The sequence below is a fragment of the Perissodus microlepis genome, chromosome 5 (assembly GCF_051167445.1).
Source record: "Perissodus microlepis isolate ML-2025 ecotype Zambia chromosome 5, ASM5116744v1, whole genome shotgun sequence".
Lineage (NCBI taxonomy): Eukaryota > Metazoa > Chordata > Actinopteri > Cichliformes > Cichlidae > Perissodus > Perissodus microlepis.
Window position 1 is genome coordinate 24,832,336 of NC_140465.1, and position 19,727 is coordinate 24,852,062.

The 19,727-nt window shown below is 35.8% G+C and overlaps 1 protein-coding gene across 1 annotated transcript; it reads right to left on the reverse strand.

The window, feature by feature from the left end:
- Positions 1–1,690: 1,690 nt before the first annotated feature.
- Positions 1,691–19,205, reverse strand: asip1 (agouti signaling protein 1). Its single transcript, XM_084927233.1, has 4 exons — positions 18,960–19,205; positions 3,604–3,773; positions 3,426–3,475; positions 1,691–2,375 (listed from the first exon to the last, which is right to left on the reverse strand). The coding sequence occupies exons 2-4, from the start codon at positions 3,767–3,769 to the stop codon at positions 2,211–2,213; spliced, it is 381 nt and encodes a 126-aa protein (XP_084783359.1). The 5' UTR covers positions 3,770–3,773; positions 18,960–19,205; the 3' UTR covers positions 1,691–2,210.
- Between the last annotated feature and the right edge of the window lie 522 nt (positions 19,206–19,727).

Sequence of the window (19,727 nt, forward strand, 5' to 3'; positions counted from 1 at the left end):
TTAATTTACATCACAGAGTTCACATTAAAGAGTGGTTGTGCTTGTAATAATAATATAATAAGGGAGCGTAATGTGTATGCACATTTATGTCTTTTTTGTGCACACAGTTTTAGTTATGAATCTGCATAGTTTTATGTATCTGGCTCTTCATCTAACTAGCCTAATATTAATCTAATATTAATGTGGAACATGAGCAGAGTCTATAAAGAAAGTGATATTACTGTGCCTTTGAAGAATTCAATTGACAATTCACTTCAAGTAAGTTAGAATGAGTTTCCCCTGAAGCATATGCAACTCTGTAACTGATTTGGCAAGTGAAACATTATTCCACAGAGAGAAGGCAAGATAGAGAAGGAGCTGCAAGAACACAACAGATGAAGGGATGAGGCAATGAAGATAGATATTATCAGACTGAGAGATCATAGAATCCACAAGTTTTGTTTTGTTTTTTTGTTTGTTTTTTTAAAGAATGAAGAATGTATATCAATATTTGACTGTTATTGGCATCCAATAGCATCGGCCAATATGGAGCAATGAATATCAATGGCTGGATCCTATGGGATACTATAATTTCAAATATTGATTTCTGTATACTAACCAGTTAACTCAATGTTTAAAATAAACCTATCAAAAACTGGTTTGGTTCGAATTTGGCTGATTTATGCTGATTGCGTTCTTTGAATGATCAAAATAGGAGAGTTGAAAACAGGAGACCAGGGCAGAAAAGATCAAGAATTAGAAAAGATAAAGAAAAATACCTCTTCTGAAAAAATGAAAAACAAAAAAACAAAAAACTTTGTACCATACAAGGCGATGGCCAGGAGCAGCTGTGGTCACTTTTGATTCATTGGAGGTTCAGGGAGGAGATGCTTTTTTTTTTCCCTGTTTACTTCTTTGGGCCAGATTTTCCTTCCAGTGGAAATATATGATCATCCAGGCTGACACTCCCTTGTAATCAATCATCACACGACAGCAGTTTTTACTAACATCTCAATATTCCTTATTAGTCATCTCCAACGGGAATGTGAAAAGTCATGTGTTTATCATAATGTAGCAATTACTTGGAAATCACAACATAAAGGTCCCTGGAAATATCTTTAATTCTTGCTCAACAGGCGGTAATTTAAAACTGGGGGAGGACTCCACCACTGAATTTATTTCCCTCAGTAACAAAGCACAGATGATAATAAAACACTGATTAAACAATCAGTTTAGCATAATGATATGCTAAACTGATTAAACAATCAGTTTAGCATAATGATATGCTGGTGAAGAGAAAATGCTTCTGGAGAAACCTGGACTTTGTTTTAAATAAGATTTAATTGAACTAAATATATATATATTTTTCAATTCATCACACAATTTTATTAAAAAAAGATTGTAGGGTTTTTACCATATACAACGCTTTGAGGTGACTGTTGTGATTTATTTATATATAAATAAAACTGAATTGAATTGAAGTGAACAGTAGGTTGAGACCATTGTACATACAGCTCAGTATAGTACATTTTTAAAAAGTTTGATAATAAAACGTGTCCAACAACCAGTATTGTCCTGTTTGCAAATACACTTAGCCCTTTTGAGTCAGTAAGAAAAAATGTAGACATTTCTGTTTAAGTAGAAACAATGTATGTCTATACACCCCAAAGACATGAACTCAAATAAATCAAATTTAGGATTTAGTCACTTTTTTATTAATTTACTTGTAAATGTAAATTCATACACCTTCATTTCAGAAAACAGGCATGATTTTGTAGACTGTGCGCTAAATAGAACAGAAACAATACTTTTTCCCCCAAATAATTGCTTTAACATTACAATTACTTAGAAAGCTTAGTAAAAAATACAACCGTTTTTAAGTATACTGTTGCAGTCATGTATTCATGTGAAAAATAAATTGATTATTTATGGAGAATGTAAATTGTTTTTATGCATGCTGAAAGCTCAAAGTAAAATAAAAACTTGCTTTATAACTTTTATTTGAGAGTTTCCTAGCAGTGCTGTAAGCATCACACCCTGTAAGAGTTTAGGAAAGTTCCCTGTGGTGCAATCCTCTGTGATAAAGTGCTTTCATGCAGTGAATTTTAGGGAAAATTATAAACCAAGGGGGAGGAGTGATTAACCTCTCATGGTGTTCATTGCAAGTGGTTTGCTGGAGCATAAACATTTGTTCTCTTAGCCTGGAACTGGGTTGGGCTGCCGGTGGCTATTCAGCAGCGAGGGTTACCCATTCGGCAGTAACAAACAGTTCTGAACAGTCGACACTGGCAGAAAGCACAATAATCACAGCACACGGTGCCTTGAGATTTACAGCTTCCCCACAAGGAAATACAGTTGGCAGGAGGAGGAGGCCGCTTCTTCACACCATATTTGTTCTGAAAGAAAAGGAGAGAGAGAGAAGAAGAAGAAGTTATAACATAGAAAATCATATTTTTAAAACAGGTTGCTGTAAAAAATTAGAAACAATATGTTTATGGAGTTGCTGAACTGTGCAGCTTACCCCCCTTTTTTCTACATGCCTGCACAGAGTAGGAGTTGCTCTGAGTGTCATTGCACATGTGCATAGTGACTATAAAAGGCATTCTATTCTATTCTATTACAAAAAAAACAACAACAAGCACTATTAATGATATTATGTTACTGAGTGTTTTGACTGAGAAGTGTGGCATTTATTAAGTGTGTTTATAAAAGCCAGGCACAAGGACCTGAGGCAAGAGAAAAGAATTGCATCCTGACTGCCAACAGAAAACCACACAGGGTACATTTCTGCCCCTTGAGTGCACAGAAGAATGCATGAGAGGAAAAGCATCTTTGCCAGTAAGTTTTTTCCTTTCTCCTTTTCCACAAGCAAGAGGGTGTGATAAGAGTTCCCTTGCTCTTGTTCACCTTTGATTCTCTGGAAGCGGGCACTGACACGCCTTGATTGGTTGTATGGTTTGATCACTGACACATATAGTCACTGGTTGCAACATTCAGTCCAGCTTGTTCAGTTAATGATAGTAATCAAATCATGGTATATTATAAAAGTTTCATATGTAATATGTTGTTGTAAATCTTTCATTTAATTATTGAATTCTTTAATTTTAATTTGGTTGTTTTAACTGTATTCAAAATTGATTTGATCAACTAAATTACATAATTATTTAAACATAGTTTCCATAGCAAGTTCACTTGTGTAGGGTAGACAGTTTTCATTTTCATTACTTCACTTTAAAAACTAGTATATTAAATGAAAAACTATAATATAATATACTATAATATAATGAAGCTATATGATAAAAGGTAATGGAACCCAGTATTATATCAATACCATGGTATTATTATTATTATTATTATTATTATTATTATTATTAATAATATTAATAATAATAATAATAATAATAACAATAATAACAATAATAATAATAATAATTTTTTGCAACAACCTTTTTCTGTTTCTTTGGTTTCTTGCTCTTCTTTGCAGATTTTGGTAACTCTGGAAGAGAAAATTAAGAATTGCAATTATTAGAAAATGTGTTAGAAAAGAAAAGTGTCATCAGCATAGATGATACATGATGATCAGCATTGTAAAAAACACAGTTTGCAGTGTCCTTTCAAACTTACCTACAATAACCACAGGGGGTGAGTCTATTTCTAGATTTTGAGACAAAGCATTAGATGCAGCAACTCTGCTGGTGGAGAGTCTCTCATCTGGGATCATGTGGGCATAGCCGAGGAAGTAGTCTGTCGCAGCCAGAAGAAAGCAACTTAGCAGCAGTGAGATGTGCATCTTTCTGTGAAAAGAAAAACGAGTAATGGATGTCTGTTAGATAAACAGCACATCAGGAACTCACTCTGCAGGACGGGGAGATATAGGAGAGGTGGAGGAAGATCTCAGCCTGGGCGTCTATTGTCTTGTGTAGTCTGGAAGATGAGTGGATGACGGGGTGGGTGCAGTTTTCTCTGTGGTGGGGTCGGGTGGGCTGTCCTGGGCTCTGCGGGGCCAGGCGGCGCTGCCGAACTAGACCCCAGTCCAGAGGGGCCTGGGCCTCCCTTTCCCTGGCGGGTTGCAGAGTATCCCTTTTCCCGCTCCACCACAATCACCCACACATGCAGGGCCTTGGGGTAACGATGTGTCACCAGGGTGCAGGGGAGGCATCCCCCCCTCTGTCCCCTTCTGGCTGCCTGTGCCTCAATTTTATCTCACAACTTAGACATTCACATTACTCACACTCTCATTACACATACATATAGGATCTTGGGGGTGGGCACGCTACACGGTATCCAAAAGACCATCAGGGTGTACAACCTGCCGTCGTTGCCCACCTCTCAATTTTAAATACATGTAGACATTGAGGGCTATCAGGAGGGGCTGTGCGCTTACCTGCTGCTCTCTGGCAGGTAGCTCCATGCCCTCCTGGGTTTTAAATGCACCTTAGAACACACATGCATCAGCACTACATATGAGCGGGCGGAGGGAGGTTTGGAGTCTTCACACACCCCCGTTCTCTGCGGCCTGCTGGAGCGGGGGAGCTAAGAGGAGGAGTTGGCCGTCCGATTGGGGTCTGGAAAGTGGGGCCTCCCTGCTGCTGCCAAGCTGGGGCAGTCTGATTCTCTCCACCCCAGGGAAAAGGGTAACACCACCTGGGTCTGGGTGCAGTCCCCCCCCCCCCCGAACCAGGGGCAAGGGTCCTAGACCCGGGGCTTAGAGTACGCTTGGGGAGTGTGATTGTGTGTACAGTGTCTCTATATGTCTGTCTCCATGTTGGGTGAGTGTTGAGTAATTGCATATGAGAGCATGAGGGTGGGAATGGATGTTTGTATCTGTGTGTGCCTGTATGTCTGTGTCTATATGTCAGGTCCGGGTACACACCGGCTCACTCCTTGGTGGCTGCTTGTCGGGGCCTGGAGCCTGGGGCTCGCTCGGGCCACTTCGGGGGTGGGGTGCCCTCAGCCTCTCGGCCTGGGGCTCGGTCACTCTGGCGCAGCTGGCTGCCGGCGGAGCTCACGGGCACGTCACTGCAACCCCCCCTGGCTTCTGCTCTGCAGCTGCTGAGTGACCCCTCATCTGGGGCTCTCCTCAGCTCTTTCTGGGATAGTGACGCGGCTGCCCCTCTGTTGGTCTTCCTTGGTCTCTTGTGTTCTGGGGGCCTCTGGATGTCTGGAGTCTTGATCTCCCCCATACCTGCTTCATGCCCTGTGGCTCCCCACACCCTCTAGCAGATCATTACATGCATCTTTCTTCACCTTCAGACAATAATTCTGATGGCAAAAGAGCCAAACGGGACAGGCAAAAAAAAAAAAAAAAAGATAAACAGCACATCTGTTTATCTGTAATTTGAAAACAATAACTACATTTTAAAAACATCACTAGAAAAACAGTAAATTGGCCTGATGAGAAGTGTTTTAACTTCAAATAAGCTTTCTCATCATATTTGTTAATAAAAGATATTTATATTTAAGATATTATATTTAATACATGTTTTACTGTGATAAATCTGTTTACTTTATTCTCTGCTTTATCAGTTTGTCTGCACACAAAGTAAAAACACACAGCAAAGAAAAATAAAATGAAAGTAGCTCAAAAATGATGCTGTTCTTTGAAACACAAGTCAATCCTTATAAGCTCCTACAATGAAATGCAAATATTTCAAGCACAGTCAATAGGTTTTTTTCTCCTTCCATTTTTTAGAAAATAAACAATTGTGACAATGGTACAGTGGTATTTTTTTTTAAATAAGTTATCCATCGAAATTTTATTAAAGCTTAAAACGTGCGTAAAAAAAGTGAATGGTCACTTTGACTCTCGGGTAGACTGTGCTTCAGTTTTGGTGACTGCTTTTAGTATTTTCTCCATCCTGTTGTTACTGAGCACTTAGTTGCACTCCACCTGGTCACTTTTGACATTTCAGCTGAGTGCAGTCAGGATAATCTACAGAGAACCAGTAATCAATTTTGTTATTTAGGATCAGGGGGATTTCAGCTATTCCAGCAACCACTGAATTTTTGGTCAAGGTGTCTGTCCAACACTAGACAGGTGAATTTCGAATCAGCAGTTAGCTTCAGAAGCATGTCTTTGGACTATGGGAAGTAACCAGATAACCTTAGGGAAAGCTACACAGGCTCAGCAAAAAAAAAAAAAAAAAAAAAAAAAAAGGCTCCACACAGAAAGGCTTCAGCTGAGTAGGAGGTTTTTACTCTGTTATTGTATTTCAGTGTGTTTCAGATTAGCAACAAATACACATTTTACATTCCAAAATAATGTTTTTCTGTCTGTACAAAAGGTTTTGCTGTATTTTTCATACTGATCAAATACTAATTAATATAAATAACATCATAGATACACTCTGCACAGAAAGCAACAGCTCTGCTGGGGAGTGTAATTTGAACTGTTGGGGAGGATTACTACTTTGAGGTCAGTGAGAAGGTTTAGTCGGGCTCTATGTTTTTCTTTTACTTTTCTTTGTGATCATTATCTGGACTTAAATATCACAGTTTGTACATTTCTAAAGGTTTGGTGTGAGCAGTGTCTATTTTGTTTTCAGGGAAAGGCTGTAAAATTAACTTGCATGCAAATATTTGATGAGAAAAAGGAAGAAACAAGGAAATTATGAATGTTAACAGTACTTTTACACAGTGCTTTAAAAGTATACATAAAATAAACCTAGACTGAATTTTGTTGTTTTGTTCATACTTATTTTTAAAGTTTTTGTACATTATAGTTGTATGTTACACCTTTTTCTGGCTTTTAATTTAGGATGACTAGAAATGTAAGAATGACCAGTAGTGCAATATGACATTATTATTATTATTATTATTATTATTATTATTATTATTATTATTATTATATGTAATCATATCAGTGTCACACAACCAAAACAAATCTAAATTATGAAATCTATCCTCAAAAAATCCAAAATCCCAAACAGTCTCATGAATTTTATTTTATGCATGTTATTCTTAATTTGAGATTGCCTTTCTATTTTTTTCTGCAAATGAAATCCATATCATAAATGGAAAACACCAACCAAATTCTGTGCACCATCCCAGTTACTCCTTCCTTTGACAACTGAACAAGACATTTCCATACCCTCACCACTGTAGTTCACCTCTGTGCTTTAAAAGACATGGCTCCTATAACATATACTTGAAATATTGTTCAAGACTCTGGATAGTATTATTTTATCCAGCATCCTCAAAACCACACCCTCCTGTAGTATCAAAGCTGAGCCAACCAGTGAAAAATAAACTTTTGTAGAAGCTGAAACGCTAAGCTCAGCTAATAGTTTTATTCATCACAGACTCAAGAACTCTTCCAGCTGATTCTGCCTTGACTTAAATAGCCTAGGCTGTATAAATCCCATATGTTCAGAGACCAAACCAAAATAGTTTTAAAAACAGTTTTATAGCAGTTTTTTATAGGGGACTTGCCTTTAATATCAGGTTGTTTTTGTACTGACTGCTAGTAGTTTATTTCAATTTAGTTCTCCATCACATGGTGGTTAAGCTGATTTAAAAACCTGTTTTGAAAAGCATCATCATTTTTATTATTATTTAATATAAATTAAACAAGTCGGGGCATAGTTCCTATTTCCAATACAATTTCCAAATATAATTACAAAATTGATTGTAATTAACTATCACAGGATGGTTTTCCACCTTGCGTCAGTCCAGCTTAAAATAGTCCAGGCCCAGCTTATAACTTTTTTTTTTTTTTTTTTTTTGCATGGTAAAGGTTCAACTGACATATGTGGATGTGGTGACAAAATGTGTTCACTGACAATGGTTTTCACTACAGAATGGTGTCTGTTTTTAATGCTGTGCTTCGTGAGGGCCCCTAAATTCTTGGCAATTTTATGCTGAGAAATGTTATTCTTACATTATTGAACTATTTGACCACACAGTCTTTCACAGAGTGGCAAACCGCACCCCATCTTTACTTCTGAAACACTCTCTGAGATGCTCTTTTAATACCCATGTTTAATACTCATGTTACTAATTTGCCAGATTAGTTGTCAGATGTTCCACCAGATGTTCTCTGCATTGCACAACTTCTACACTTTTAATTGCAACAGTTGCAATTAAATGCTGCTGGCGTCAAATTCAAGACTCGGTAGACATGTTTTTAAAACACAAAATTTTTTTTTAAAAATTGTCACTTATTAATATTTTACAGTGTGCTGACATTTTTGGAAACATGAAGCTCAAATAAAATAGGTGAAATCACTTCCCTTTGCTTCAATCCAGATAATCCATGCTTTTACCCACAATTGTGGATTTCTATTAGACATTGATGGCACTGAATTTACCATCAGTATATATTAAGTTATGCTTTAAGAGGTCTTACAGTAAAGTGACTTGCATTCATTATCAAGAGGAGGTCTGCTAATGTTCACCCTAATCCTTTTCTTTCATTCCCTGCCCAAACAGCAGCTGCAAAATGATTGAATCTCTCAAAGGAGTAAGGGTTGAAAATCATGACCCTTGCCAACTCAAATTCCTGAATACTCATTTTGTAACTAGCCAAAATATGTGGAATAAACAAACAACTAAATCAACTAAAACAATAAGATATACACAAGCATTTTTGACAAAGAAGATCTGAGTCGTTAGCAACTGGGTTTACTCATGCCAGGTGAACTTGGCGTGAATTCAAAGGGGACCATAATCACCATGATATAATAAAAACACATTTTAGCACCTTCTCCCACAGATCTGATAAAAATTAATTTTAAATTGAGTACAACGTTAAGAGCTAAGCATTTCCTCTGAAAGCAGGGCAAACATAAAAGGAATGCCAAACACATACACTAAGTCAAACAGCACCTAAAACCAACTTAATATGGCTCCTTTCCTGCATCTGGATAGACTTTAGCACGTCAGCTGAGGATCATGGATGCTGCTTCTCATGAGGTTTTGGAAACCACATTATAGTGCATTGAGACATTTCAAAGCGGAATGATTTAAAGAGGTGAAATGATGACGGTAAATGCAGAGGGAAGGTTAACAATCAACAAAAAATATGTACAGATGTGCAGGCAAAATATGAAGTGCAAAGTCTTGTTTCTCTCACGGCAGTATTTTGTTCTTAGAAAAAAATCATACAAGGTGATTTGTAGGCTAAGACAAAGGTGATACAAATTTCATAAAACTTTAGGAGCATATTTCAGTATGAAGTAGGTCTAATGACTTCTTAAGACATTTTGTTTATATATTTTTGTTATCATCAAATCAGCAAATAATTGTTTATTGCATAGGTAATCATTTATGTGGAAAGAGATTTTTTTTTCCTTTCCTGACTCAGCTCATCCAATTAAACTAAATTCAATTTTATTTATACACATGCCAAATCACGACAACAATCGCCTCAAGGAGCTTTATATTGTAAGGCAGGCCCTACAATAATACATACAGAGAAAATCCATGTCTAATGGTTTTACTTGGTCCCTATTAAGATGTTGTATTTCTCTCTCTTACTTTCACTCACTCTCTTGCTCAACATCTGAAGAGTTAGAAAATAGAAAAGCTAAAAGTTACACCCCTGATCTTGTAAGGTTAAATGTGAGGTGAAAGCTACGTAATAATCCAATGATTATTCATGATCCAAGTCATGGCAAAAAGTCTTGAATTCCATAAATATATCAACAGAATACATCAACAATTTCAACTCCATGAACTACAAGGATTACTTGATAAAACACCTCTAGAGAGAACTCCTGAAATAAGTAATTCAAAAGTCATGTGTATTAAAAATAGAAAAAAAGGAGGTATGTTTACAGCCAAATTCAGCATGCAGTGGAAACACCACAAATCAACTAAAATTATCTTTAAGAGAAACACAGTCTAACTCTCTCTTATGACAAGCTCCACCAATTTAAAAAAAGGCAATTATGATATATCCATAGGACACAATTTTTTTTTTTCTTGAAAAATGCATAAATATAAATCAGTGAATGAATTAATGAATGAACAGATAAACAAACAAATTAATGGCCTTTAATTCTGGTCATTTGATATATTTGTCATGTGGTGCTGAATGGAAAGCTCCTTTAAAATTTACCTTTCATGTTGCAATATCATGTTGCAGAATGCCAAATCTTTATTACTGCTGTTTATGTAGTTTAGATTGTGGATTCTATTCCCAAGATGTTTTTAATAAAAACATTAAAAAGAATAATAATTATTATTTTTAAGAGTTCTGGATCAACCAGTCAACTGGTGCACGGGAATGGCAGCTTTACAACCTAAATTCTAATTTTAAAGAAATTTCTCAGCTTGAACATCTGTTTTGTAGAACAGCAGAGAAAAGGTGCTCTATTTGCTTTTCTCTACATTGTAACCTTTGGCTCTATTTCTAAACAAAAAATTATCAGAGTTATGCATTAAATTGATATTTGGCAGGTGGGGGGGTACTCTAGGATAAGATGTTGCACTTGAGCATTGGGAAAAGAATTTAGATAAACTCATAAATAAATAAGAATAATTCCTATTGAAAGCTCCAGTAGATTTTCTTTGTATACACACTTTGAGCAGCTGACATGTCCTGCTGCTGCTACTCCCATGTTTCCTGGTGGATTTTGACACAACTGAATTTATCAAGTTATAAGCAGGCATTACATGATGACTGATTTCCCACCTTTAGGCACTACAAAGCTGTTATGAAGGTGGAATTCAGTCAGTAAATCACCTTAAATTTGATTTGATACGCGTTGCTTTTGATGTCATTTAATTCCGACCATCAAATGTTACTGAGCAGTCCTTTTTTTTGTCATCTCTGAATGACGTTATCTCACTACCAGAAAGATTACAGTCCAAACAACACAGAAACAGTCTGTGTGTTTGCTCATATTTGTTGAGCTGAAATGAGCTGCTGCATTTGAAATTTCCTGCCATTTAAAAAACAAAAAAAAACTTAAAAAAAAATACTGCTTCATTTTCCTCTTTTGTAGCTGTTAGCTTCTGTTATTGGTTCCTCCACTTAGGTTCAAATCTTGTGAAGACATGTACAGATGTGAAATAATAACTCTTATCAAATGCGTTAAGCCTTTTATATGGAGTCTATTTTGAAAATATAAGCAATGGAAAGCACAGGTATTTGTGTTAAAATGTAGGGAGTAAACTACAGATACCTGAAAATTCTACCTAAACACAATAATGAATATTTGTACTTTGTTACTTCCCACCTCCTAAACGGACCTGTGTTTGAGTGAGTTTTCATTCAGCTGTGAGATGGTTTTCCATTTGGCTTTGCACACTTCTATTTATCTTCTAATTTTGTGGCACATCTCTACTTCAGGGACATAACATCTGTGTTAAAAGACACAGATGTCATAGCTGTCAAAACTGTCATACTAGACACTCAGAGAATCCAGCGTTTCCTGCCTAGCCATAAACTAATTTGCTTACTCAGAGATCTACAAAGATTACCCCCACCTCAACAGGCCCATGCCCACTGTTTTCTCTCTCCTTTTGCCTCTTAAACACACGTGCACCTCATAATTGATGCCTTGTGTGCAGGACGAAGAAAGAATCATATCAGCACAGTATTCTGTTGCTAGAAATGTTACATCACCCCAGATGATTTGTAGCTTAAGGTAGAATAACATATAACTAATGTTTCAATGGTATTTGACTGATTATATTACAGTAAAGTAGTCCTAACTATGTCAGTTCACTTTTGACTTGCACATCAGTCAACTAACAATTACTGTTATATTACTGTCATACCTTAATGTGGCTAGAAAAAAAAGTTTTTGTTTTTTGTTGATGCCTAAACTAAATTTTCTGCCTTAGATGGTCTTTTATAATTAAAAAAGCAAAGATTTTGGTTCATCTTTTGACCACATATGCACCAATACCACTTCATGATGAAAATTTTTCAAAAAAGATCCCAAATTCACACACCATGAGATGCACACATTCATACCTGAAGTATAGCATTGACAAAGTTTTTTTTTTCTTTTTTGTGTCATAGTTGGAGAAATTACAGCATTATAGTTGCTCAGAAAAACCCTCTTGACCTCGCTGCTGTGTCACATACTGAGTGAATTATGTAATTTACGTACCACTAAGGTGACCCTTGAGCACAAGGTTATGCACCTTGACAAGAAACACATTTCTTCTGACATCACGTTCCCTCTACACGATTAGACGTGTGTTTGTAAGTGCATGTTAAGACTGAAAGTCTTAGCTGCGTATAAAAAAATGCACACTAAGAGAGGCACACAGGAATGGCTTATCTTATCAGTCGTACACCCTTCATGTTCTCTCAAATACACCAAAGAAGAGGTTTCTTTTACAATAATACCAACATATTATTATAAATAGCCAAAGAAAAAAAGGGAATCTAAAACTAGAAAAACTGTGCATTAAGTTAATTGAGATAAAGAAAATATGAGGATAAAAATAAGGCAAGGTTCAGATTGTTTCCAATTCCAGCTACACTTTGAATAAAACTGGACTCTCCAAGCTAATCCAATAATTTGAGGTTTTAGATAACAAGCTCAAATTATGTCATTATAACACTACAGTAACTATGTGTTTTTTTAGAGGAAAATAAATGCGTTCTTCTTTCTGTTCTCCTCTGATAATCACATTTTCTCTGGTTCAGCTGCACTAGGTACACATGTAATTCGTGACATAAAGAACGTTTTCGCCCTACCACAGCTGAATCTCCCCCGTGGGAGCCTGAATTGGATAAGCAGAAAATAATAGATGGATGGATGGATATAAAGAAAGTAGGTAAACCAGGTGGTATCTTGTTCAGCTAATGTGTCCTTAAATAACTGGTTATTTCATGCTGGTGTAATAATCGTCGTTACAAATAAAAGAAAATGAAATGTAACCACGTAGAATCTGAATTGTAAGAAGTTGGATCTATTAGTGGTAATATTCTCTATAAGATCCGCATGTGGTGGCACTTTTGCCTGTAAAAAAACAGTGAAAATCAACTTAATTTAACCAGACCATCAGCTCACGAACAGTTCTCACATCAAAGATGGTGAATGTTTTTTTCTGGCCACACCAAGACAAAACATCTGACCTTCACCTCAGAGAAATAAGTTCAAGGATCCTTCTCTGAGAGTTGTCTGTTCAAACACACACACACTCACACCCACACACACTCACTCACTCATATTTTTTGAAGACACATGGTTAGGAAATTGTGGTGAAGCTGAGGGAAGAATAACAGCACAGTGTCCCAGTGGCCTGGTTCTCATTTTGAAATAATTTTCAGTAATTTCCATCACCATGGAAGTCAGCAATAAACTCACGGGGTTCCCTTTTAAATTGATCTGCTCTGTTGCAGAGGCTGTTGGCTCTGTTTTTCGCACATAGCCCTTTGTGCCCTTTTTCTTTTTTTTCTTTTTTTTTTTTAAATAACTTTTTTTTTTTAAACAAAAGGAACCATAAACAGCAGGGAAGCATAAACAGAATTTGTTTTTTTTTCTATTCAAAGAAATAAAGCTGACTTTTTCAGAAAACAAATATCCATTTATTTGTATTTTTTTAATTAAACAAGTGTCAATACCATCAACGGCTAAATGGAGAAAATCAAAAACTGTCAGTATCAGCACTGAACAAGAAATCACATTTGTTGAAATTATATTTATATTTTTACACAAGAATTTTCATTTGAATGTTTTCTTTTGCTTTAAAGAGAAAAGAAAATCCACCCAATATTTTTCTTATCCATTACAACACGTAGAGAGAAAGTTCACCCATTCAGTTTTAAAATGAAATATTAGCTTCAAATAACCCTAAAAAAATGTCCTTTCAATGTGCCAATAAAAATCAAACTTTTAGCCTCAGTCTTAAACACAGACAAGTGTTTATCATGTTTTAGGGACAAAGGAAGGTCAGTGCTTTCAAAAACAACTCTTTAAGGCCAGCAGCGTTTTTTGTGTGTGTTCTGTGACGTGTTTCTCATACTTTTCATAATCCTTATCCTTGAGTTTGATTTTTTACCAGATGGATTTGCTCTGACTGTCCAAGCGCCAGAATCCAAAAGAGAGATAATTTTAGATTAAAATGGTTTCTGCGCTTGTCTAAGTTGCCCTGAACTGCAACTGTTTTACTATTTTGTTTTGTTTTTCTTTTTCTTTTTTACATTTTCTAGGAGCTCCAGCTTCTAAATATGTTTTTCATGTTTCAAAATCTGAACATTACTGGAATATAAAATATTTGTCTTTGGATTATCTGTCATCAACTATTAGGTTGCAAACAAATGCCATAGTATATAACATATGTCATTTTTATTTTTTATTTATTTTTTGTATCTTACCCTTACTTTAGGAAGCACATCACCAAGTTTATTTTATAGTGTTACCTTGAGATAAACTTATATTAGAAATAGTCTTCCTCTTTGTTTTTGTACCAAAAACCTTTTTTGTCACTGCTCTTGTTAACGTTTATTAAGAATAAAAAATTATGTTGTCCAATGTTTAAAAAAAAAATTAGGGGAAAAAAAAAGTGCAAGCTTCCATGTTTTTTATTTATTTATTTTTAGAGCTGCTGTAGGCAGTCAAATAGGTCAATCATCTGTGTGTTTTTGTTACTGCGGGCACAGACTATGCAGAGGTCATAATAATATTTTCAAGTGTGAAGGGATAATGAGAACAAATATCCTTTTAAGTGGAATATTTTTAACGCTCATCAACTATAACCATGAAAAGAGGAATGCGTCTTGTGCCTTTATGAAGGGTGGAAAGTATACCTTTAATTATTGATTCCAAAATCAAACCAGTTTTTCATCAAATCAACAAATCAAATGCTCAGAGAAACTTTCCAGCCCTTTCCTGCAGCATTCTTCACTTTCACACTGCTGGTTCGTATGTTCAGTCTGTTTCAAATTCTCACGTTCACTAAAATATGTGCATCAAACCTCCACAGCGTTCCCATTTTTACAAGCACAGTGGGCTCATTAAAGCCGAACACTGTTGTCTGATACAGCTGGAAACATGCTGATGAAAATCTGATTACACAGAAATGTTCTAATAACTCAATAATAAAAAAAAAACAAAAAAACAAAACATTTAAACAGCAATGACATGGAGTATTAATGAATGTGTCCATAAGAACGCTCCTGAGGTTTTCGTTGAGACACACCTCTCGGGAACTCTGTGGGCAACTATTAAATGCTGTTTCACATTTCAGCTGATTTTCCAGTTGAAAATGAAAAGGTTATATTTGTTAGTACTAAAATCTGCCAGCCTTTCATGAGAATCAAATACTGACTAAACATAAAGGTGGGGCACCAAATGTGAAGTTCGGTTTATTTTGATTTTCAAAGATGTGATGCAAAGAGTATTCAAAAGTAAGCTACTTCATTTTTGCAGCGTGACTAATGCTGCAAATAATCAAATATGGATTAGATAAAATCATAAGGACTGTATCTGAAATTACTGTAAACTTCAAAAGCTGAATGTAAATGAAAATCACTAAATACTGCAAAATCCTTTACTTTTTAAAAAGTGAATAAAATTCATTTAAATCCACAGTTTCATAGGGTTTACAGTTACAGTATTTTGATTACCTGTCCCCCACACGTGGACATTTTAATACCTGAAAAGGATTTTATTTTTTTTTTTGCTAATAATCATCTAGGTAGTAGAATTTAAAGTACTCGACCACTTGACTAAAGTTTTGTTTCTAGATATCACTTCTATAAAACATAGAAAAGAATAAGAGTAAAAGAAAAATCCCCAGCATACCTCATAACAAAGTTCAGGCTCTCCTATGTTCCAAGAAACAACTCTTAGAGGCCAAAGTTCAAATTCAGCTGCTGAATAATACTAGTGTGGCTCAACCTTTTGTTTGTGTTCGGACCCAGAAATCTGGGAACTGAGAGCGTTTTATCTCTCTCATCAGTGTGTGTGAGGCAGCTTTAAAAGAGAAGACGAGAGGCTTCTGGCAGATTTGGGGTATGACTTCAGGAGGATAAATCAGCCAGACAGTAGTTTTAATGTCTGTGTCTCATCTATCATCTACCATCTGGGGCTACTTTGCACTGCGTGCCTTTTATCTGTTAGTTGTTCCACAGGTAGATGTAAATTATTCTAAATGGCAAAGTGTTTGGAAAAGTGAACAACATTTTCTGATCTTCCTTTAGAATTTAAATATCTTTAAATGAAAATACTACAATATATCAGACCTTCAAGGATTTTTTTAATAAGATCCTACTATTTTTTTTTCCCATCATGAAATCCAGCATATTAAAGCACTGTAGCCAAGCCACTGTACTACAAACTGCTGATATTTCATGTTTCACATATCACATACCCGTGAGTTTAAAAAGCAACAGGAGGAGTTTCATTTTACAAAATAAATACCAACTTTATTACATTCCCACCATAGTATATTGACAGTAACTGCACGATTGCTAAATTAAGACCTAACATGTCTTGATTTCTGTTCTGTTACAGCATGCTTGAAGACATAGTTATGGAGCGAGAGAGAGAGAAAGTCACAAATTTGAAACAGAAAACTTAAAAATTTTAATATAAACTCGTTACCTGATGGTAAAGATTTAACTGCTGTGCTGTTACATCGCACATTTTATACATGTTTTCATGTTCTGCAGCACACCAACTGAAAATAAATATTTCCAACATTATTGCCAGCTAATAATACTGTCTTAATTGTAAGTAAGATGTGTAAGAAACCAGAGAACAGACACAGGTAGTATTTGTTTTCCATCTCCTGCTGCTCTATTAGGTCAAGTCTATGTAAAGAGACAGTAAGAGAAAGCAGACCAACCAGAAAACCATATCCAGCGAAAGTGTCTATGAGAAAATTCTGACGACTGCTTCTGTGTGCTTATTAAAACTAATCAGTAGCTATTTGAAGATGGCTAATTATTCAAATGTTTGGCAGCACAAGAACGTACTCAACATTACTGAATGACTGTTGCTCTCGTTTTTTAAGTAAGATTAAGTTTAAAGAAAAGACCAAAACCAACTACGTGTAAGTCTGTCTTTAGCGACCGCCACTAAAATAGGAAGGGAAAATGTATTTATTGAGGACTATATTAAATGGTAGATTACAGCACTTTCTGGTAGCAGATCCACAAAGCAAGAAATGTATTACAAATAAAGTGTGCTTGATTTGTCATACATTTATAACAACCTGCCACCTTGTGCAAAACTGCAAAAGAGTTCCTAGACATGACAGAGACGAATAAGCGATTAGGTTCTTCTCAGTTTTATTTGATCATAGTATAGAAACATTTAAATAAAGACAAAATATAACTTTTAGTCCTTGTAATTGTGTTAGGAAATCTTCTCCTATTGAAAGGCAACATTTGTTTTTCAACACCGACTTTGCATGAGATCTTTAACTTTAATCCCTAACCTTGAAATAATCCTATTCTCCTGGGATTATACATGGACAACACAAAAAGAGAGAGAGAAAAAAAAGGAGCCTTTTCTTAATATTTTCAATTCATCTTTGTTTCTATAAGTAATATCTTTGCCTGTTGTGAAGTGTATGAATATTCACTATATTGGGAATGTCGCACCAGACAGCGTCCACTGTTGCTAGCGAGTGCTTAACAATCACTAGTCAATACTTTGTATCCAAAACAAAACTGAAACTCTTACAAAGTGTTTATTTTAAGTAAAAAAAAAGCAAAGCATGCGATACGTCGGTCCATCACAATAAACATCATGTACTGTCACACAGGTTTCCAGATGGCACTGGCTTTAACTTGCATTGATTGTTTATAGTTTTTTAACTAATTATTAGGTGCCATTTTTTAATTAATATTTCTAATATGATTAACTCAAATAATAAATTATAATGGGGTTTTTTTTCTCTATTTAACAACCGTAGAAATAAAGGTAGGAGAAATTATGTTAAAAATATATTGAAGCGCTGACACACACATATTTATATTCACTCTTTTAATGTTCTGAGCACGATCATCAGTTTCAGAATGTGTTCTTAAAATATTAGTACACTCTGCAGGTTGCAAAAATTCAGTTTAATATTTTGTAATAATAATATTTATTTTTTAACATATAATCAAACATAATATAATAAATAATTACATACAATGACAAGACTATATATTTCATTATACATGTGAACTGTTATGCATACATATTCTATAGGGCTATTAATGTAATGTATTTAAAAGGGGAAATGAACTGGAGAAATTGATCCTTTACGCTATCCCAGCAGCTCAGACTCAGACCCCTGTGCAATTTTACATATTCAGTCAGCAATCTGCTGATGTGCTGTTCCTTTGGAGGTTCTACTGACATTTCAAAAAGACTTTTAATGTAAATACAAGAATCATTGATTATTATTATTTTTTATTATTATTCATTTCAGTGAATGTCTCGGAACGATGATACCTGACAGCTGCCAATAATGGAACAATACGGTATAGTCGATAGATGGAGCCCTGAGAACACTGCCGCTCTACCGGAAAACAATCGGGAAAACTGCTCTTGTTGTTTCAGTTATACTTCGCTACAGATCTTATATGAACGCGTGTGAAGATGTAATTCGGTCCTCAGTTACCAGTGACGACTTGATCAGCGTAAGTATTTTCGTAGTAATTTAGCATTAGTGGTCCGAAACTCTACAGCGAGACAGTGACTAATTTGTTTCTCATTATTGGTTCAAGATTTTGATTTCAACTATATAACTATGTTGTGCCCATTGTATTTTACAGGCCAACGCTGGGGAAATCCTGCTAAAACAATTGGCACATGGGAGACAACATTTGAGGGATTTTTTTAACAAGCTCATAAAGGATGACTACGGCCGAAATCCTGTTTGTGACTTAAAACAGGATTGAGGCAAAACGATCATAAAAAGCATGTTTTGAAATTTCTCATACATCAGTGATCCAGGTCTCTGAGCCTCAGATGTCTGTGTTATACTTTCGTTACCATGTCTTTCCGGCGCTCAAACGATTTCATGGAACATTTCGAACAAAACAAGACAGGAAGAAACTCTATTTGTCTTACCCGTGTTTGCCAGGCCAGCTGTCTGATAGTATGTCACACTCTCAGTTTCTCGTTCTTTCTTGTTTCTCGTTTCTCTGCGCTCCTCTTTCCCCCCTTTTCCCTGTCTTGCTTCTTCTTTATTTCTCTGCTACTTTTAAGCAAGTCACCACTCTCCTTTTCTCTCCTCCCTCTCTTTTCCCACACTTCACCTCTGATTTCGTCTTTCTTTTTTTTTTTAAGTATCCTTATTTTTTTGCCTTGTTTAACTTCCCCCCCTTTAGCTGTCTTGTCCGCCTTCCTCTTTTTTGCTCTGTCTGTAAAAGTTTGCCTTTTTTTTCCAAAACGTCTTTTTATCCTGCCCTCCTCTGTTTCTTCTTTTATCTGTTCTTAAGGAGCAATACCTTGCTGTTGATAATGAAGACATACTGGGAGGTTTGTACTGGAGGCGGGACCAGTGCTGCAGTGCTTTGGGGGATGGGAAAGGTCACATTATGCAGAGAATAGACAGATAAATGTAAAACAGACCCTCCAGTGAAGTGCTCTTATGGTAGGCGCTGTCATTATAGCACTCTTATGCATAAAAAGCCAGTGTTTGGCCTTTTGTAAAAATTTTCCTTAAATAACTTTCATCTGTTTTATCTGTCTATGATGTCCGATTTAGGAAACTGGCAATCCCCCAGCCTGTCCAGTGTACTTTTGCTTCTGGAGGTAATTTTTTGGCATTTAGCGTTTCATTCGGGTCATACAATATAACCTATATCCCATTTCCAGACAACACATTAAGTCTAA